General features: G+C 48.8%; 7 protein-coding genes across 7 annotated transcripts; 1 reads left to right on the top strand and 6 right to left on the bottom strand.

Moving 5' to 3' along the window:
* On the bottom strand, positions 1 to 3,258 carry N7520_006439 (transcription factor domain-containing protein; the record flags this gene model as incomplete). Its single annotated transcript, XM_057140373.1, has 8 exons — positions 1 to 931; positions 983 to 1,138; positions 1,194 to 1,412; positions 1,461 to 1,593; positions 1,649 to 1,857; positions 1,910 to 2,893; positions 3,033 to 3,115; positions 3,172 to 3,258. 8 exons carry the CDS (start codon positions 3,256 to 3,258, stop codon positions 1 to 3), a joined length of 2,802 nt encoding a protein of 933 aa, XP_056994379.1.
* Positions 3,259 to 3,690: 432 nt separating this feature from the next.
* On the bottom strand, positions 3,691 to 4,902 carry N7520_006438 (lactoylglutathione lyase GLO1; the record flags this gene model as incomplete). Its single annotated transcript, XM_057140372.1, has 4 exons — positions 3,691 to 3,866; positions 3,930 to 4,676; positions 4,737 to 4,787; positions 4,842 to 4,902. 4 exons carry the CDS (start codon positions 4,900 to 4,902, stop codon positions 3,691 to 3,693), a joined length of 1,035 nt encoding a protein of 344 aa, XP_056994378.1.
* Positions 4,903 to 6,328: 1,426 nt separating this feature from the next.
* On the top strand, positions 6,329 to 7,411 carry N7520_006437 (uncharacterized protein; the record flags this gene model as incomplete). Its single annotated transcript, XM_057140371.1, has 1 exon — positions 6,329 to 7,411. One exon carries the CDS (start codon positions 6,329 to 6,331, stop codon positions 7,409 to 7,411), a length of 1,083 nt encoding a protein of 360 aa, XP_056994377.1.
* A 703-nt stretch (positions 7,412 to 8,114) lies between these two features.
* On the bottom strand, positions 8,115 to 10,259 carry N7520_006436 (trypsin-like serine peptidase; the record flags this gene model as incomplete). Its single annotated transcript, XM_057140370.1, has 3 exons — positions 8,115 to 9,412; positions 9,486 to 10,019; positions 10,082 to 10,259. 3 exons carry the CDS (start codon positions 10,257 to 10,259, stop codon positions 8,115 to 8,117), a joined length of 2,010 nt encoding a protein of 669 aa, XP_056994376.1.
* Positions 10,260 to 11,406: 1,147 nt separating this feature from the next.
* N7520_006435 (PH domain protein) lies at positions 11,407 to 13,140 on the bottom strand (the record flags this gene model as incomplete). Its single annotated transcript, XM_057140369.1, has 4 exons — positions 11,407 to 12,576; positions 12,642 to 12,734; positions 12,798 to 12,923; positions 13,024 to 13,140. 4 exons carry the CDS (start codon positions 13,138 to 13,140, stop codon positions 11,407 to 11,409), a joined length of 1,506 nt encoding a protein of 501 aa, XP_056994375.1.
* Positions 13,141 to 14,227: 1,087 nt separating this feature from the next.
* N7520_006434 (arrestin family protein) lies at positions 14,228 to 16,285 on the bottom strand (the record flags this gene model as incomplete). The annotated part of the gene is made up of 5 exons (XM_057140368.1): positions 14,228 to 15,097; positions 15,150 to 15,575; positions 15,646 to 15,964; positions 16,021 to 16,164; positions 16,224 to 16,285. 5 exons carry the CDS (start codon positions 16,283 to 16,285, stop codon positions 14,228 to 14,230), a joined length of 1,821 nt encoding a protein of 606 aa, XP_056994374.1.
* Positions 16,286 to 20,491: 4,206 nt separating this feature from the next.
* N7520_006433 (SNARE domain- containing protein) lies at positions 20,492 to 20,969 on the bottom strand (the record flags this gene model as incomplete). Its single annotated transcript, XM_057140367.1, has 3 exons — positions 20,492 to 20,650; positions 20,729 to 20,837; positions 20,944 to 20,969. 3 exons carry the CDS (start codon positions 20,967 to 20,969, stop codon positions 20,492 to 20,494), a joined length of 294 nt encoding a protein of 97 aa, XP_056994373.1.
* Between the last annotated feature and the right edge of the window lie 29 nt (positions 20,970 to 20,998).

The raw sequence follows: 20,998 nt of genomic DNA, 5'->3' as shown, positions 1-20,998 counted from the left end.
TTATACACTCGGTTCCCTTAAACCTGCACTCCCATTAGGCGATCCCCACCATCCCTCCACGTCCCCTAGATCCGGAAGCATGCTCGGATCACCGGGAAAGTGTGGCGTGGGTATATTGCCTAAAGAATTCTGATCGGCACCGAAATCATTACTTTCAGCCAATACATTCAAATCAGATGTACGAATCCAATCAAAATCTCCAGTTTGCTGTTCCGCAAATGGCTGCTGAGCATAGGATTTCTGATGATGATTCTGTTGAGATGTGGGTGGCTGAGAGGGTTGATATGAAGACTCGGCATATGAAGCAGTATTGGCATTTGCGATAGGATTTTGAGTTGAATGAGAGTGCAAATCTCTGTTTGTGACTCTAGACTTCTTGCGTGATGACTCTGGCTCTTGTGTGACTTTTGTCGAGTGAGCAGAATATGGATTTTGCGGCGCAGTGCCCGATAATAGGTTCGCACTGCTGATCTGCCGTTTGGCGCGAGGACCAGATCGACGCATGTGAGCTTGCCAGCGGCGTTGGAGGGTCACAAGATAATCACGGGTTCGCTTGGCATTCTCGAATGATTGGCCTAGTTCGTCAAGTGCGCGGAAGCAAAGGTTGAGATATGCGACCATCTCGGCATTGCGGGGGTGAGGTTGATTGATCTCTCCAGCTTTGGTGGGCATTGGGGAAGAGCTGGAGACAGTTACAAAGAGCAGCATTAGAGCTGCACTGAAAATGATTGCCACCACCTGGTTCGTCATTCTTCGGAAACTGTAGTGCGTCTCGTATATTTGTAGAAGGCGCGCGACAGCTGTAGCAGACTCAGTGCACATGCGCCGTGCATGGTGGTAGCCAGGTCCCTGGCGAGGGCTGCGAGGTTGAATGTAGCTCTTTGAGACCCAGGGGCGGTGGAAGAAAATGATAATTTGGTGATATTGCATGCTGCAAATTTATTAGACTCATGATGATGTTCATGTCAGGAAAACAACTCACTGGAGGACAAGCAGGTGAGGGAGTATCGGAGTGGTGTTGTCATCCAAATTGATCTCAAGATTTGAAGGCAGATTGGATTTCCAGGCAAATAAATCTTCCGTCACCTGGAAACATAGTCTTTGCAGGTCATGACGAGAGATGTCAGAGCATCCGTATCTAAGGAATGTTAAAAAAAAGCACGACCTGAGAGTACTCTGGGAAGGAAACACACAAGATGTGACCCACAGGAGAAACCATCTCCCATAGAATGACAAACTGTCTATAGATGAGCTCCGTGGGGTCCTTCAAGCTATTATCTATATGTCTTTCTTGAAGCCCGTATGGCTTCCAAACGGTCTCCTTCTCGGGTCCAAGACCCGATGCAGGCTTCGGTACACTGACATCTCCTGCGTTCATGCGGAATGGACGACCAAGGTAAAATCCCCAAAAGCTACAAACGTCAAAATTTGCAAAGCTTGGAATTATTGATGGAACTTACTGGTCTGCGACATAGCTTCCCCAAAACGCAGCACGTCGCACATCAGCCTCACGGGGGCCTATATCTCCTTGCTTGACGTATGGTCTCATATCAATATGTAAGCCAAGATCGAAGGCCAATCTCATGGACATGCCTAGATGAAGTTTAGTGACCACGTTACTGAGTAGGTCCAATATGGAAACGCTTACCACTATACAGCCAGCCCCGCGCATCGCGATTCGATGCCCCCTCATGACAGCTCATGAGCACAAGGGCCTGGACAGTCGCGACGCAGGGGGAATCTAGTTCGATTTCTAGTAAGGCCTTGGCTCGGTCTGCGAAAAACTCGGCCAGTGACTTCGGGAATGTGATGAAAGTAGGGTGATAACGAGCCTCAAACGCACTCCCAATGGAACACCTGAGGCAAGTCAGTATATAGACAGGTCAAGCAAACAAAAAGTATGACTGACATGGCATTGGTGAGAACCTCTGAATAGAAAGGTGTGTCATCAAATTCATTGCGCCACTTTGATCGCGCAGTCATGTACATCTCCTTATCAACCACATAGATGCTAGGATTCTGCCAAGTAAAATAGAGCTCGACAAGATGATCTTCTAGGGCCTGATCAACCGGTTGCCCAACTCGAAGATGGTTGAGGATATCCTGGCCATCGTGACGCACAGTACGTGCATCTGGTCTCTGTCTTTGCTGTGTGGCAGAAACATCCACCAAGTTGAGATTCGAAGTCGCACCGTAAAACCGTAAATGGCCATCTCCTGCGATCTTCAATGTTCCTATCCGATTGGACAATTGTTCAATAACGTCATTTTCGGCCTCGTTCTCCTCGTCACTCTCAGAGTCTTGGTGCTGCTCCATGGGTAGCTGGCCTAGCAAGACTCCGGGCTGCTGAGCCATATCCATGTCAAGCTGTAGATTGTCCGTGCTTAGACCAGTGTTCATGTGCGTCCCAAGTCCAGTGTTGATATTTGCGTATATGGTATCGAGACTTTCAGCCGTCGGGAGCGTAAAGCCCCAGTGAACAAAGTTTTGGTTATCAGGAGCACCCCGCACCATCTCGAACGGGTTCCAGGGCTCCACTACTGATGGTAGCTGTTGGATTGGGACAATTCCCTGAGAGGAATTTGATTCTGGGGTCGTTGAATCATCAGTTGGTCGCACCTGTCCGTTCGGAGTTGTAACTGGTGGACTTTGCACTGGAGATTTGCTTGAGACGATTGGCAGTTTGGTCTCAATCTCGAACTGTCCATCCCTCTTTGCGACAACTTTATTTTTCATAACCCCACGGGGGATTTGAAGAGTGTCTAGTACCCTGTCCATACCGGCCTCATCCTCGGGGTCCATGGACGGGGGCTCCAGCCCTTGGTCATATATGAACTGGCATAGTTGATCTATTCTAGCCGAAAACAGCTCAGTAGCAGCTCGGAGAGACACCCTGATGAAATGATTAGCCAATCACGGTCTCTTATTTTTTAAGATTGCGTAATCGAATATCTGCCCCCGTAACACTAGGCACAATCATCACAGTAGGCTCCGTAGCATGCATGGAAAGTCGAAATCAGATCCTTACTTACTTCCGTTTATCCTCGCCATGTTGGTATTTGCAATCTTTGCCTTTGCGCTGGCAATTCTGGCAATATGGCGTGGATCCGTCACACTGCAAGGACAATTAGATATCGCCGATCCCTGCGCGACAGGAGGAAATATACATACCCGAATCTTACTCTCACGACAAGGTACACAGGCTGTCGTGACGTGTTTCCTCGGTGCCTTTTTCGGCTTGTTAGAATCGGGCGACATGTTGAGGATTTTCTCGGGGGTTTCCCTCCAGGTTTCGGGACCTTGCCGATTCTACCTTCTGAAGTGTGGGGGTGGCGGTTGACGTAGCAGTGCTGTCAGCCCTGTCCGTTATCAAAGACTTCAACCGGTGTAGCGCATCAGCTAATTCTTCATGCAAAGCATATCGATCAGTTTTATATAAGTTTGATTTGAATTGACAAGAAGGTTTGGACCAGCAAAATGTTCTGTTCGTGGGGGCGGGGGAAGGGTCCACCTGCATCCGCCTATGACACGCTAGATGATAAGCTACAGCCCCACGGAATTTGGGCTTATTAGGCGTTTCGGGTCTGGACATTGATTTTGATTTTGAAACATATCAAAAATTATGTACACCAAAGATTTCTTTATGTCTTCATGTATGACCGGAGATATTTTCAAATCTATATCTTATTTCTACCAGTTAGCGGAGGGTTTGATCCGCTCGTTCTGAATCACCTCGACCCAGTACTGATCGGGATCGTAAAGGAATGCGACGTTGTGCATCCGACCGTCGGTCAGGCGCTTCTTGAAGGAGAGACCAAGTGACTCGAATCGCTCACAAGCAGCATTGAGGTCATCAACAGTGATACCTAAGGGAAAAGAAAATTAGATTGGGCCGGAATATTACAGAAGGGTCGCACGGCGGGACTTACAGATATGACCGAATCCCTGGGGCTCTGTGTTACCGTTGTGGTAGACAGGACCCTCCTCCTTCTCAGTGCCGTAGTTCCAGGTCAACTCTAGCAGACCCTCCCACTCAGCAACGGGGTTACGGGCACCCTCCTTGATCTCGGGGTTGGACTTAGGGTATCCCAGGAAGTAAAGGTTGAACTTGTTCTCCGGGTTCTCACTAGTGCGGAGGAGTGTCATGCCCAGGGATTCTGTGTAATATTTCAGACTTGCTTCGGCATCCTTCACACGAATCATGGTGTGGTTGAGACGGTAGGTGGCTGGGTCGGTGGTTGTGCCGACATCCTCGTCGCCGCGGCGAATAATCTCCACCCAGTAGCCATCAGGATCCTTGGCGAAAGCAATGTGACGCATGCGACCCTCGGTTAATTTCTTCTGGAAGGGGTAACCGGCATCCTCGATGCGCTTGCAGGCGGCCGCGATGTTGTCGACCGAGATGCAAAGGTGGCCGAAGCCCCGGTAGGGCTCGGTGTTACCATTGACGACGCTGTAGTTGGGGTCGTTCTCGGTGCCGTAGTTATGGCAGAGTTCAATGTTGGCGTTGCGGTCGGTGAAGTGGGTTTCTCCCTGCAGCGATTTGGGACCATCGTAGGACATGAAGTAGTTACAGAAACCCCATTCAGGGAAGTCCATCTTCTTGATCAAACTCAAGCCAAGGAACTTGTAGAACTCAACAGATCGCTTTGGGTCCTTGACCCGGATCATGGAGTCTATAGAGCCATTGTGTTAATGCTGAAGGGCGAAGCTGTGGAGGGGGAGGGATCACGAACGGTTCAACTTATAGGTGGAGGGATCGGTAGCCATAGTGTAAGATCGTGTAGCTACATGCGTTAGTATGATTGGCTGCACCAAATCAGGGGAAATCGCTATCTTACCAACTTGAGCAAAACGAGATGTGAGCACCTTTCGAGACAGATTTGATATGGGAAACCACATCACTTAGCAGTCGGGAGGGGAAGCCGAAAGTGGGGTCAAATCAAGATTCCCTGACGCCAAAATGACTCCAAAATTACCCAAAAAAGGCTAACTGGGACGCCGTTTTAACACTTAGTAATTTTAGATTTGTAAGCGCACGTGATTACTAAATAAGTAGTTACTGAGTTGATCATCTAGTTAGCCAACGCTCTGCGAAAATGCAATATTTGTGATCAAGATACTCCGTAGTGTTGTTGAAAGTGATTGGCGATGTAGTAACTCATATGCTTCATATTGGACTCAGAGGCAAATTGTTGCCAAAATATGAAACATACATAAGTCGCCACAGAACTGTATCCACATTCTGGAGCGTTCAAGGCATTTTTTTGGTGGATCGGCGCTGCCTGTCCCTAATACCCCCCGCATGACGTGGGAGTACACGATGCGACTGTTATAGTGGCCTATCCTATTGAGCTTCTGGTCAATAAACTGCGCCACGTCTGAGATACACTAAAAGACAACCGATCGGTGGCTATGTACGTCCGTATGAAAAACCTGAGAAATTATTAGGGATAATTAGGGACTCATCTAATTTACGTAGCCTTATCGTAAAATATGACAATGTTTACAAAGTACATCATTACATGATGCTATCGTCTAATATTGAGGATAATTACCGCTTTGAGTCTAGATCCAAAATTGTATGTGGAGCTTGACATCTCCCCCGCGGGTAAAGCAACATCTGCGGATCATCAACCCTCCTCCTCAACTTCTCCTCTCAACCAAGGATATCCACTTGGGCAACATATCGCACAGGCCAGGTTCGTGCTTTTAACATTTCCTTCTCTGCACTCCGCATCATCCCCAAGCCCACCCCCGCCCTGAATGGATCGTCCGTTGCCTACCATTGGCCTGTCACCCCATGCCTCGTGTTGAATGCCTCCATGAAACGCTCTAAGGCCCTTGCTCTCTTTTCTTTTTCGAATTTCTGCCTTTTCCCGCGCTTAGCACACCTGCATCTGTTGCCTAATTCCTTCCTGTTCGCCTTCCCATCATCCAATCATCGTCTCAATTATGCCCACGTTCCTCCATCCCCCATGCTCTCTACTCGATGATCGTGGCGCCCCAGCCGGGGCGCGTTCGCGGAGCCTCGCGGTGTCGCATGACTCCAAACCTATCCTGGCACATATAAAAGTCCCCGTCCATCCCCCGAGCTTGGCTTTGTGCCACCGGGTGCGGCGGGAATTATCGTGACTTGTCATCTGGACCACGAGCTCTGAGTCAGGGAGAACAAAAGTAAACAAGAGCCAAAGGCGTTTAGTCTTCCCATCCTGCCCACATTCCCCTTTTTAGTCCCAGCTATGACCATATTGTCCTGCCCTATCCTACTCGAATCTCGTTGGAGGCAACGTCTCCGGTCCCCGCGCGTGCGCGTATCTGCCTGGCCATGGGTCTGAAGATGGCTGAATTCGAACCGCTTCCAGTCTCCGAGTACTTTGCCGTTAAATCAGACCTTGCGCCCCACGACTCGTATCTTCCATATTGGGCTCGCTCTCACGTGCAGTGTGCGCAGAACCTCCTCCCCTCGTCCGACGAACCCATCGAGTACGATCACGACGACGAAGACTTTCAGGACAACTGCTTCTTCTTTCCGGAGGACTCCTCCTGTTCCCCACCTAAGGATTGGGCTGTGGAGACCCAACGGCAATCCTTGAAGGACACAAAGGACCAATTCGAAATAGATACCCCGGCTGCTCAAACTGCCACCGACACCATGCTCCCCGAATTACCTGATATCAAGATGCTAGACTCCGAGGCGCTGGGCGACCTCTTGGAGGATAATCTCTCCCCGCCAGAGATCACTACAATGCTGTACGGTTTCCGCTCTCATACCGTGACCCTGTCCATAGCTCACCGTGGTGTATATAGTGTCTTCTCAACTAACGGCGCAGTATTCGCCCATGCTTCCACCCTTCCATCCCGTCAACTCCGCAATCTCAGCGCAACCTACGGTGCCGCATACACATGTTACGCCAAGACTGCGTCCAGTGGAAACCTCACCGGTGTGAACCCTGCCAGCCATCCATCATCCTACGTCACAGCTCAGTCGATGTCACTAGGCGACGTGGGCTCCATTGTCTTCGAGCTCGATGACTCCGTGGCGGTTGTGACTCGCCTCGCCGACAAGGTTCTACTGGCCGCTATTGGCCCAAACAAAATCGATCAGACTATACCAAACGGTGCCGATCCTGAACATCTGCCCGACAGTGGGGCCTTGGCAGACTCATCCCCCGGGATTGGCGTCACGTCAGATGCAAATCAAGGTGACGCACCGTCCCCGAATCCACCACGCAACGGCACCATTGATGCCCAACATGAGATCGACCGCAGTGCCGATCTTGCACGTCTCGCCAGTCTCAACCTATCCGCGTCTCCTTCCGTGCTACTGGCGTTAGAATCGAAATGTGCTGCGCTGGGTCGATTCCTTGGGCAGAAGTTGCATGATTTGGAGAGTCCGGAGGATTTTTGATTAATACCACATTGCACATCATAACAGACTCGATCTTGGAGCTTGCAGGGTACACTCGATCTGCAGAGTATGGCGATCCCTTCAAATATTTTCACCAGTGTATTAAATACATGACCTTACGAATTTGTGTGTCCCTTAGCAGTCTTAGCAAGCGGAAGGTGTCTCAAGCAATTTGATCAACTATTTGTTGCATCATTTATCCAATAACTCTTGAAGTATACTACCATGATCAATAACCACCTAATCAACAGTAGATGGTAACGCGGTGATTTAAATGATGGGTGGGAGTCAAGACTATTGAGTGGATGCTAACAATCATATCTAGGTATTGCAAATGGGAGATTCGAAATTTCATTCATCAATATATGAATTCGTAGTTAGAAACGATGGAATAGCTTTCAAATGTTATATAAAATGTAAAGGATATGATTCGTATGATAAAATAACGAATCAAATGATGACTATGGATGGTAACCAATCGATTTTGATAAAAATCGGGGATGACAGATCTCGGGAAGGCCGTTACAGTAAAAGAAGCAACATGATCAGAGCCCTATTCTTGAAGCTTCTTGAAGAAGTCAGGATCGCGGGTTGTGATGAGGCCATCCAAATTAGTCGCTTTATATTCCTCCGAATTGAAATTGCCCAGGGATGCGATAGAAAAATCCTTGGCGGGGGCAAGATTCTCAATGACACTCACACTCTAAACAAGAACAACAGGCTTGAGTAGATCAATAAAGGATGGTTGCTTTTTGCGTTGGGGTGGCGGCGAAAGGGCATTGCTCTTTGTAGAGTCCCTACTCAAGGCATCTGCCGCGATTGGCAAAAGAGCGTCTATCACTTTTGGAGAAACGTTGGATACCGCACTACCCATAAGCTGGACCATGGACTTGACGCCATCAAAGAACCGTTCGGGGCCAAAATTTAACTCCGTCTCAGTCTCAGAGATTCGGGCAATGTCAAGCTTGTCAAATTTCATCAGCGCACGAAGGGCTGCCTCCGCCAAAATAGCCCGCTTGTTGAGCAAGGTGGTAGCCATATCATCAACCCTTTCATCGTTCGGGACTTGGGATACCCTGTCTTCCTCATGCTGTGCGAAAGCGTCATTTAGCAGTTGCAATCCAATCCTGGCCTGCGTTCCCACAAACGGCGAGACCTCCCTAGCGCCGGCACGGAGTATAGAGCCCAGTCCATCAAAGAAACCTTCCTCGCCGTCGACAGGTCTGGTTGGCTGTAGTAGAGCCTCCAAAAACGGAGAATTAGGCGCGTCGATATCAGAGACAGATTCTGTTTCATCTTGACTAATAGGTCTGCGATTGCCAAGCTTCATATTATCGACCTTCCTCAGATAATCGCCGCTGACAGCAAGTCTCAGTGCAGAATCCTTTAGCAAAGGAGTCATCTGGGGTGCAATGTTGGTGATATCGGATGCCAACTCGGAGTAATGAGCTGTCATTTCTTTAAAGATTTTGTCAGCCAGGTCCGGGTCGTAAATTCCGAGGACAGCCTGAAGTGATGCCTCCGCGAGAATAGCACGTTCGGATTTTCCCTGGGCTGTTTGTGGGATATTCCCAGGACCCAACTCGGCAGCAGCAGCGTTGGCAGCAGCAAGAAGGGCAGCACCGGCGATAGCAGACACAGGCCCACCGAGAGGCCCAAGCAGCGGAGAAGCCATTGATGAAGCGGCTTTCCCAGCCCGAGGAGTGATACCAACGATGGATTTGAGAGCATCGAAGAAATCCTCCTGGGTTTCAGGTATGGAACCTGGAGATGGAAATCTAGGCACCGTTACAGGCAGAGGGCGGGGATCGACGAAGGTGACACCAGAAACATCTTTGACCGTTGGGTAGGAGGTAACAAAGGTCGAGATGTAGACATTATAGTCAACTCCCTCCTGTTCTCCAATAGGGCTGGCAGAGTTCTTATCGTTTTCACCGTAGCAGTGAGCTCCAATGGACATCTTGGGAGTCGTCTTGCGGAGGACCGGAGATCCACACTGCCCTATATTTACGTAAATATGGTCAGTTAACTGTTTTCTCCGAAGTTGGTATAACATTAAAAGCCGTTTACTTACCCCCAAAGGTCGACAAACGATATTGCAGCATCTTCAATGCGTTCTCTTCTCGGTTATATTTGATGTTCTGGAACTCCTCATACATCTGAGCACCCATTTCTTGAATGCCATCGCTATCCTTAAGGTAATTATCACCCGGGTATCCAACAATACCGATCACATCATGGTCCTTCATAGGAGTTGGTGCGAATGAAAATAACCCAAGATGACCCGTGAAAGGTTTATCAAGCTGCACAAAGGCAACATCTCGATGACGGTTGTCCTGACTGTCGATCCACTCGCCAGTGGTCACGATCTTCTTCGCAAATCGAGATTGCACATAGGGGGATTTCAAAGAATCACGACCGTTATAGCCAATATGGCAGAGCATGGCATTTACTCGACCAAATCCCTGTCCATCATTTCCGGAATGGTCATAAACACAGTGTCCAGCAGTCACGAGGAGATCTGGGCGGATCAGCCAACCTGTACCCATTGATGCCCTTTTCTCTTCGGCGGGTATTCCCTCGTAAGACATTTGCAACTTGACAATCGCTAACAGCATATCGTTAGCTTTCAATATGATGAGTGGCCTTGATAGATTCTTTATTACTCACAGCGATACTTGCCGCCGTCCATAATATCCACGCGATCAACAATGCTTCGATGATCAGGCGCATAGACGGCTTCGGCAAATCCACTATCGAGCAAAAGCATATTCTCAGTTGGGGGCGCTTTTCCTGTTTCTAAAGTCCAGGTAGCAGCTAGACCAGCATATTGAGAAGGAGTCGTCATGTTGTTGAGTTGAGTTGAAATAGAAATAGTGGGAAATGGGGGTAATCAAAACTGGCGGAACTAGCAACACTCGGATGACTTGAATGCTTCAAATATAAAATATGACAATAGGTAGGTGCGAGGAAATAGGTAATTATTTATATAGGATACTTTATCCATCTACCGAGCTCTTGATATGACTATCGGCTAAATCTACCGAAATATTAGCCTTTCTCGGCCAAGCTCAAGTTCAAGGTAATTGTAAGCCTTGTCGTGCATTTCAGCTCATTACGATCAGCCATATCACATTGGCATCGAGGTAGCTCCAAAGTAAGGAAGCCTCCCTGTGATTCGAATTTAAGAGTATAGCAAAACTTGAAACGGTCCCATCAGTTACAAAAATTAAGCCATGGCAAGAAATATTTACACTACGCTCAGGCAAGTTCCAAATGTATGCTGTTCAATTTGTCACGAGTGTATACTCTACTCGTCGGTTATCGGGCCCATATGTCAGGTACATTGGCTGAAAACGCCACGCCTAGGCAATCGACAGCCAACGCATGCTCTGATCCGACAAGCGGGGTAAGCAGCGGAGATCGCATGAATAGAATTGCTTCGAACTCTGAAATTGGCGGGTCTCGTTCTCCGTAAAGAGCAAACAGACCGATGAGGTTCACGTAGGCTACTTTTGCCGATCAACATTACTGTTCGGTCCCAGCATGGTTTCTTGACAACTCTGCAGAAATAAAGTTTACTAGATTGATTGTGAAGAGGGGATACTATCATTACTTTGGCATCTACAGCACCCCACTGTGGATACCTTCAATGCGTATCTAGGTACTCTGGACAATGAGCAAAAAGCGACAAGGGATATGCACTTAAATAAAACGGGAAATCCAAGGGCTGTAATTGGAGATCAGGTTATAGGGAATCGTCAAAATCATAGTATTTGCGGACTATTAGGTCAATATATATCTCCAAAATGTACACCCACTAGTAACTAAGAACCAGCTGAATTGACTCAGGGCGCGCTCAGGTCTAATAAGCAATTTAAATGATTCCAAAAACAAAACAAGAAGTGAAAAATGAAATGAAATGAGAGCTGGCAATGCACTGGGGGAATGCATAGACCAAATCAATGACCCAGATACCATTCTCGGTAGATCATTTAGGACTTCTCGGATTTCTCTGTAGCTGAACCGGTGGGTCCTGTGAAGTAGCTTCCCGAGCTGGTAACGCGGCTAAGAGGCTTCGTGGCACCGGGAGTCTTCACGTCCGCACCAGGTGACTGGGCATCTTTCGCCGCCTCGACCGCCTTCTCGGTAGGTGCAGAAGTCTCTGGTGAGCCGTTAGATGTAACGGGGGAGGTGTGGGTTGAAGCAGCAGGAACGGCGGCAGCAGCAGCAGCAGCAGGAGCAGCGCGTGTAGAGTCCTTGATAACAGACCACCACTTCTCGGCATTCATAGGGGTGGATGCCTTGAAGTTAAACTCGGTATTAGTGTGGAAGGCATTGCCAACCACGTTGCTGGAAATATCCTTGCCCTTGACTGTGAACTTGACACCATCGATGGCGCCGACGATGCAGTCAGGGAGGTACAGCGACATCTCTGGGCTTGGATCACGGCGGAAGTCATCGTCATCCTTGAACTCATGCAGGTAGCCTGCCGGTGTCAGGACATAGTAGCCTGAGCTGTATCCCTTAATGACGGCTCGAGAGCGACGCTCGAGAGATCCCTCAAGGAGAGCTTTGGTGGAGCGATGGTCTTGGTTGGGGAAGGTGATGTTGGCAAAATCGCGGGGTGGGGAGTCGGGGTTCACGAGCTTGGCGTCGTTGCTGACGCAGAAGTTGATCCATTCAAAGTCTGGTGGAATGCGCTGGGCGGCTCCGAGGACGTCGGCGTACATGGCGCGCTGACGGTCGAGTTGTCCACCCATGATCTGGTGGAATTGTTCCAGGGCGGCCTGGACAGTCTGTAGGACATGGGCCTCAAACTGCTGGAAGGAATTCTGCACTGTGAGGATGTCCTGGCGGTGGTTGTTCTCCTCAGTCACCTGCTTGTTGAGGCGGTGTCTGATCTGGCGCCTGAGGAGGTAGGGGTCGTGCGCTTGCTCGATCTTGGTGCTCATGGCAGAGTCGTGTGAGGCAGCATGCTGGCCCAGAAGCTCAATGTGCTTCTGGGTCACTTGGCGAGCCTTGTCAACGGCCTTGGCTCCCTTGGCTGCTCCTGTCTTAAGCTCCTTCGACTTATTCTTGATTTCCTTGTGGAGACGCTCGAGGGTTGGGAGGACGGTAGCAGTCAGGTTCTTTTCGGTTTCGAGGTACATGTTGACCATTCCCTATAGAGGCATTGGTTAGGGCCCAGGCAATTGACTCAATCTGTCTTTGGTGGCTGAATCCGTACCTGGGAGTTGTTGCGCATATTATTGAAAAGGCCAGCCATGCCGCCCTCAGACTGGCTGAAGTGATGAGCCTCTTTCAATGGCTGACTGACAGTCTATTCCGCCATAGTTGCTCGTCAGTCTTAAGGATTTGAACTGGGGGAACACCCAACACCAACCTTGAGAATCTTCTCATGGTCCTTTGACTGAGACTTGGACAACTTTGCGGTAGTCGAGACATATTCCTCGAGGTTTCCACACATGTGCTTCCATGCACGAAGACGCTCAATCAGAAGGTTGCTAGTCTAGAATAAAGAAGCGAGATGTTAGCCCCTCAAACACCATCGCGGGGTCATCCCTCGTAACCCCAACGGCGGGGATCTCCAGTGAAGCACCTGGACATACCTCGCTGCTATCAGTATCCGGAATAGCCTCATCATCACTGAAAGAGGTACGGCGAGTAAAGCCACTGCTGACAGTCCCAGATCGTTGGGGGAGCTTGTGCTCTACGGGGCTCGACATGTCGGAAGGCGGCGGACAACGGATAAGAGGCGGGGAGGTGGAGGAAACCGAGCTGGAGAATCAACCACCAATAACCAAGTGACTGGAGATGGGACTCCTTAAAACTTTTTGTTAAAGACCTGGGAAGATGGAATATGCGGGATGCGGGAGTTGTATGCGTTGTGGCTCCTGTGGCTGAGGAAAACCGGGAGTAGTAACGCTAGTCTATAACCGAACTAGTTGTGGAATGTAGCCGCGCAAGATCAAAATCTTTGGTGGGGTCAAGTAGGATTGCACGATAGAAGTAGTTGACAGAGAAGGATGACCGCATTTTTAACTGAGTTCGCATCTCACCGATGAAGTCATCGCCCGCATTTTGTGGCGCATATTATGCCCAACGATATACTTGATTGGATTGAATTTGAAAGTAAAAGTTTAAACTGATCAACCCTGTGACTTAAGCTCGTTACTTTTTCAATTGTATTGTTTATACCGGACCTGAAACCAGGTTCTTGGGACTAAACGCCACAGGTGGATCCATTTCCAAGCTTTCTTCACAGACCCGGTGTTGTTGGCTCGAATGCGGGCACGAGGTTGCATTCCAACAATCACATTATTAAACTTGGGCGGGCACAGTTCTAATGATCTACAGTGGCCTTTACTAGAACGGGATAATGAGGTAATAGGATCATACACAAAGCAAACATAATTCATATGATAATCCAGATCTAAAAAACACCCGTAGGTTTGAAGATGACAAAAATTAAAGTACAGGAAGATGGATAGTTGATAATCGGCATTGATGCGTAACTCGTGCTGCGGTTTAGGTCCCGCACAAAGCTGGCTCGTAAAATAGCAAGTGTCATGAAACCGTCTATGAGAAATCCCGATCCTGTCTAATGTTGCCCGAACGCCGAGAAATAGAGATGAAGACATGTCTGTCGAATGCTGGAAATAATCAAAGTCTCATGTGGAACATGGTTTCCGAGAGAGAGAAGAGCAAGGTAGATGAGGAGCTCCAATGTCCAGCACTGGAGAGATGACTTTTTTAAGTGAGAAGGCGGAGAGAGGTAGAAGGAAAATGTCGGGACGATGGTGGCCTCTCACACTATCTAGCGCGGGCTTGAACTAAACGGAGTCTGCGTTCGGCATCATCAGCATTGGCGTTTGGGTTGAAGTAGCCGGGACGATTCACCTCGATTGGTGTAGAGATCCCACTGGCTCGGCCACTGTTTCGACCACTTCGAAGGTATGCCTGTTGTGGAGATTGGAGCGTCGGCAGGCTGCTCGCGATGACGGCGTTGTAGTCGGGGAGGCATGAATCGAACGAACCCACGGTGGCACGCACCGCAGTTGAGTAGCTGGGAACTCGGCTCAGAGTCTCCACCTCGGCATACTGAGGGTGGAAGGGGGTCGCCATACCCGATGGGATGTTTTCATGGTCAACCTCGTCAGAAGTTCGGCGAGAGAGCTCGGGGCTGCTCGGGCTGTGCGAGTTTGAACCAGACGATGGTCCAAAGTAGTCATTAAAGTGAACATTCAGCTGTCGTGCGTTGGGGTGGCTCTCCGCGGTGGAATCGAGTGATAACTCGTTGGGTGACAGGTGACCCATGCGGGCGGCATTGTTCAGGCTCGAAAGACGGCTGTGCAAGGCGGAGGCCGAGATATCGGTGTTCGTCAAAGCATTCATGGAGGCCAGATTATCGATTGAAACATTGCGACTGAGAGGACCGAATGGGGTGTTGGGTCCACTGCCGGGGCCAGGAGTACGGTAACCGTTGGGATCCACCTCGCTGTATAGCTGATCGAACTGGTGTTCGCCATATAGAGGAGGTGCCTGGTTAGCAGAGAACTCATCTGCGGCTCGTCGTTGGTTAGCGGAGTGGGCGGTTTGAGCGGATGAGTCACGAATATTGTTGTTGTCATCCAGGGCGACGTTCGGGGAGATAAAGATCGAGACCGGGAGCGTAGCACGTAACTGATGCGAACGTTAGCTGTGATTTTGTCATGCGACTTACTTGTTGACTTACTTCGCTAATGTGCCCATCAGGGTTGTGGAGTTGAATGCGGAATTTCAGTTTGTGGCGAATCTTGATGCCCTTCGTGTCTGTGTCTTGCAGACACCGGGTCAACGTTGACGGCATATCCAGATAGCGGGTAAATTGATATCCCTCTGCGGCCTCGTCGATGACCTCGATGCGGTCTTCATCCACATCGTACTCATCTGTCAGAATAGTGCGAGTAATCTTGTAGGTATTGCGAACAGAGTCGGGGTCTTCTGGGTTCAGGGTGAGGTCATGACTTTCGATCAACTGTGACGTAGTTTGTCCGATCCGCAGGCCCTTCAACAAGGGTATCAACTTGAAATCCACTCGAATCGATGTCCCGAACATGACCGCCTTGGTTGGTGTACTGATGGAGTATTCGATCTTGTTCGGCCAAATATTATCCACCGACTAGGAACGTCATTGTCAGTACCCCGCTCAACCCCACCATAAAGAGAGAAAAAAGTTAGGCTCGACTTACCATAGCGTGGGAAAGTTCAAGTGCGCTCGGATCAAGTGTTCGAATGATGCGCAGGGGCTTGCGTGCCACAATGTCTTTGGCATACTTTCGTCCGATCTCGGCCTTGAAGCGGTACATGACCCAAGTCTCTGACAAGCCCTCCACACTCTCTGGCATGGAACCCTCGAGGACGACATCGAAGGGGTATTCGTAGTTGCCCGCCGCCAGAATTTCAGTCTTTCCTTTGCCGGGGTCCCGGAATCTCCATGTCTTATCGTAGAACACTCGTTCTCTCCAGGACTTGCGGCCGCCGGCGGTCGAGCTGGATGGTAGGTGCCAACTAGGACTCTATTAGCTTGAATTTCCGATTCCCGTCCTTCTAGTTCCCCAACATACCAGACGCGGGACATGCCGGTTAGTTCCAGTCGAATGTGCTTGATCGCGAGGGGCTCCGACAGGCATAGCACCAAGGTCCCCTTCAAGTGAGCGCTGGCAGCCTCATGTTCGCCGCCACGAAAAACGATATAGTCCTCGTCCAAACTGAAATCCTGTTAGAAAACGATATCCTGCCCAGACACTGGCGATTCAACTCCACATACCGGATGTCGAAATACTTGGCATTGCTTGCGCTCCCGCCGCCACTAAAGAAGCTGAGAGCCATTTCGGAAAATGGCCGCCAGGGCTATCGGGGCAGTCGCTGTAGTTAGGAAAGCAAAATGTGCACGATGGCAAAACGAATGATTTGAACGTCAAGGAGGATATCGTGGGTAAAATGGCAGAAGGGAAGAAAAATAACAAAGTTATGACAGGTTTTTTCCCAGGCGAAACCGCTCTATGATCTACCGGACAATGTCCAGAATCGCCAGGCCGGTCCGACCAAACGGGTCCCACTATACTGTGGAGATGTGCCGTTTCCGGTTGTAAAGTTGGGTGGCGATAAAGGACGGAGATGATGTGACTAAGCTAGCCGATAAACCATGAATATTGAAATAGGGGAACAGTTCGGGAGAACAAGGGGGAATTTTAGGAGAAAAACACTCTCAAAAGAAATAGAAAAATGAGTAAAGAAATTCAGCTCAATCTCTCCTCAAGTGGGAAAGGTAAAAACATAAGCCCCGTGTCTTTTACGTCAGCTCTGCGATCATATGAAAGATCACATTAATAGTATTGATACAATGATTTTGACATTTAACCTTTTTTTATTTATTTATTCGAATTTTCTCATAATTTTATCCACTCTTCAACTGATAAGCTATTCACCTTTTCTAGCCGGGGGGCCTTCGTTTACCCAGAATCCATCACGCCATTCGGAGTACATAACCTCGGGATCGTCCCTTCCCGCGATCGATCCTCTTTTGGAACGATCGTGCCTGAGATGCATAACATGCATGTTACACTACGTTACAGTATATTCTGTCTGCAGTCCACTCCACTCAAATGCAATTTCTGCAGAAAAACAGTGACTCCGCCATGGTGAAACACAGCACATCACATCCTAACTACTTTGTTGTCTGTGCACTGTCCTTTGAGGCCTACTGCATGGCCGAGACACTGTTGATCATCAGGCAATCGGATTGATCTTAGCCGGTGCCTATAATATGTATGTCTTCTCCAGCTACACAGTCACACTGAGAGGTGTAGCCTATAAGATCCATGAGATATAAATAATGGTAGGGGTCAGCTATCCCAATCACACCTGAGGAAATCCATGTGGACATGGCATGCACACAGCTGATCTGTGACTGGCTTGTGAACCAAGTGGATGGTTGGGTTAATTTCACAATTGGCCTGTGCTATCATCCAAGCTCCCCCACCTACAGAGACTTTCTTTAATTATCTTTTCCTTTTCTCCGAGTACCTATTCTTGAAGTTCCTTGCCACGGTTCGAACGGGAGCTACTCTGACGAATGGTAGATATCCCGCCGATGGGCTCCACTATGGAGGTGTCAAACTGCTCACCGGCTACACCAAACCATTCTAGTCCCTTGGATAGAAATGACGAGATGGCTGGAATCTGACGTGGGTGGTTTTCCTTGATTCTTTGACTACAGACTACGGAGTATAGACCACCGATAGACTCATTTTCTGTGGTCTCTAGGAAGAAGATAAGGCATTGCGCCCCGTTTGAACCCTTTGTCGGAGATTCTATGGTGGCGTCTGCATGCCCCCTGCAGTAGGTCATCTATAGGCTAATGGTTCTTTACACTCTCGATAAGAGTGCTTGTAAGCCATCTAGAGGTTGCCTTAAAACAAAAGCCAAATAAGGCCTGGTCTCGGCCTGCTCTACCGACCACGGGCACTGTCGGGATCCCTTCACATGGGAGGCTCGGGTGTTCCCGCTTGCATCGGAATCCCGACTGTCTCCCGATTTCTCTGCCCGATTGCGCGTCCGTGTCGCCATCGGACATACTCCTGACGATCTAGAACTGAAAATTGTGCGGTTTCAGATCTTTGGCTTTGAGTGATAGCGATTTTGTATTCCCTTGTTACTATTTTTGAAATAATATGACCTTCCATAGATGATACATCTTTGGAAATGACAACATAGACTCGGATCAATTGGAGTGGATTTACGAAAAAGGGTAATGCTGAATTTTTTGATTTCAATGTTGGGCATTCCAAGGTCCTCAGGGTTTTTTTATGATATTTTTTTCTTTTATCAATTGAATTTTTCTTGGTTCGGGACCCACCAGTAGATCATTGACGGTGAGCTTTTTTTGTAGAGATCGGAGTTTCTCCTGGCCATTTATTGAGTATTCGCTGGATTCAGCAGTCCGGTGAAACTGGTCCAGAACCAGATCCTGTTTCATTTTGAGGTGAGCGGGTACTGTCACATCATCTGGACCAATCTATGGATGCTGCCTTGTCCTTATCATTTCCAAATGGGAATGTTATTGCCTGAGAGATTCCTATACGTTCTCATTCTACACGTCATCCACTATTTAGTTCGCCAAAAATGAGTATGGAGGGAAATAAGAATTGAATACAACTCAACACATGCAAGTATAGTACAAGCTATAGCTCCATTACAAAGCGGAGATATCCAAACTCTTGCCTTCGATCATGTTGATCTACGGAATATAGATGAGCTTCAAGCTTAATGCCCATCTCTGGGTCTAGACCCTAAGTGACATAGCCCTGTAGATACCTTACCACTCTTGCAAAAGCAAAGACCCGGACAACAGAACCGGAGAAACGCTTTGAGCTCAAAGGATAGGAGATGAAATTTTTTCTTGGCGCCCAGCTAGGTCTCACAGCCTTATCAGCCTGAGCTGCTTGCTTCAAGAGATAGCAAATGCAGCGACGGCAAGATGTGGAGACAATCAAGACCAATCACCAATTGTCAGTCAAAGATAGCCCACGCGCCAAATAGAACAAAGAATGAGCAAGTCCAGGGTATACTCCGTACGGGTAGCTATGACCCATAGCTACGACCCACAACGGAGCTTTCAGGCGCCACAGGGTTGACGGCGAGAATCGGCAGCTTCAAAGCGAGCACGGCAGTAGTGTAGTCAATAGACACGGAGTACTCCGTCTACTCCGGCAGCAGTGCAATGAGCCCGTGCGACGATAGTCAGGGCATAGGTTGTATTGTGTGGTCTTCGGTAGATTGTTATGCCGAGCAACGGTAGTTCGGTTTTCCTTTTCGCCATGTACTTTTGTTTTTCGGCCCTTAATGATCGACGCGGTTTTTTTTCAATATTTGGAGCTCCCAGCCGAGTTAGTTAGACGGGAACTAAGTGGTAGACACAGCTCGGGTCGATCTCTGCTGCCAAGACATGAGCGGCTAAATAATCTTGCGCTGTCGGGCCGCCAATCGTGCCATGTGGTTGCGCCACATGTTCCATGGTGAGTCGTGTGTTGCTTGCTCGATGGGGAAAATGGTATCAATTTGCAATATTTGTGGGCTTGCATTTTAACGTTAAAGAAGAATTCAATGTACTAACTTCAGCGGAGATACCGACCTCCATACGTTTGTTCTTACAGTGATTGGAAGCTGATGCAGCTATCAGCCAACAATTGTGTTAGTCATTCCTTATGGACTGATCAATCTGAGAATGGGCTGCCGATGTACGTGCCAGGATCTAACATTGCATGAGTACGTGGCACAACTTGCCACTGGTCGACTTCCACGAGTCCGGCATATATCGCGGCAGCTATTTAGGTACATACAGACTGCCGAGAAGCTAATTCCTCCGGCAACATGATACGGATTTTCCGGTCGTCGGTATAGTGTTGCACATGTAAGTACCGCGACGGGAAAGCCTCTTCTTGCAGATCGTCAACACTTGAACAGTGACATGCAACTCGTTCATGAGTCGTGTTCTCCGAACAATGAACTTGCTAACGCATTAAATGTGGATTGGAATGGAAATCCTGACAACAAAAAAGATGGGCAAGAATTATGTTCAATAATAATAGCGGAACTAGTAACACAGAACTGGGATAGAAGACAGAAGAACCAGAAACAAGATGGAGGCGCAGCTGTCGCACCGGAAAAACAAACACCGCGTGCTTGTATACAGGTCATTGAAGCATCAGTCTAGAGATTTGAGACTTTCGAGATTGAGAAAGTCAAATACAATCCAACCAGTGAATCCCTTGGGGCCTCTGAACTCAATGAAAGATTAAGGATCAGGTCAGTCGCAGGTGACAGAACGGTTGGAGACCAAGAAAGTGAGGTATGGTATTCGGCGCCCGACGTTGTGTGGAATGATGCTGTCTGAAACGTCGAAAAAATGGACGGGGGCGCATCTCGAGCCAGCAAGAGCTTCCTCGACCACGGCGTAGGGTATAATAGCGGATGTAGAGAATGGTGTTGTCGATGGGTCACACCACAGTGAATTAAGAGTGACTTGAAGATCATTTAAAAGATCCAGCCCAAGATTATGTAGAGAAGGATGCCGGCCCCAATCACCATGCCAGCGATCTTAAGCACCGCCACCGTATCGCCTTGTTTCGCCATCCTTGTCAGCCGGGAGGCGCTGCCCTTCAAGTTTGTTGAGAGGGAAGAGAAAACATCGTTCTGGAAGTAGTGAAGAATGTGTCAGCTGTATACTTCATCTAGGCCCTTTTGTATCATTATTCCTCTGGCGACACATACCGAGCTATCGATCGTGTCTTGATCTCGGGCATTGTCATGGATGTCAATCGTTACGTGTCGGAGGGCGGAGACCTTGGACGAGAGGGAGTTGAGGAGTGCATTGTTTTGCCTGAAGAAAAGGAGTCAGCGACACGGTGAAAATGAAAACTAGGTGGTCATGGCTCGGTAGCTGCCACGGACAACCTCAGCAGCTCAGAGGGAAAGGGGTGACATACTGCTCACGTTCGTAGGCGTCGCTCATCTTTTCAGGTGTTCGATGTGTCCGAAGAT

This window comes from Penicillium odoratum (genome assembly GCF_028828045.1).
Source record: "Penicillium odoratum strain IBT 22623 chromosome Unknown utg000005l_segment0_segment0, whole genome shotgun sequence".
Taxonomy (NCBI): Eukaryota; Fungi; Ascomycota; class Eurotiomycetes; order Eurotiales; family Aspergillaceae; genus Penicillium; species Penicillium odoratum.
The sequence above is the reverse complement of the archived record's forward strand: the minus strand, read 5'-3'. Positions and strand labels throughout refer to the sequence as shown.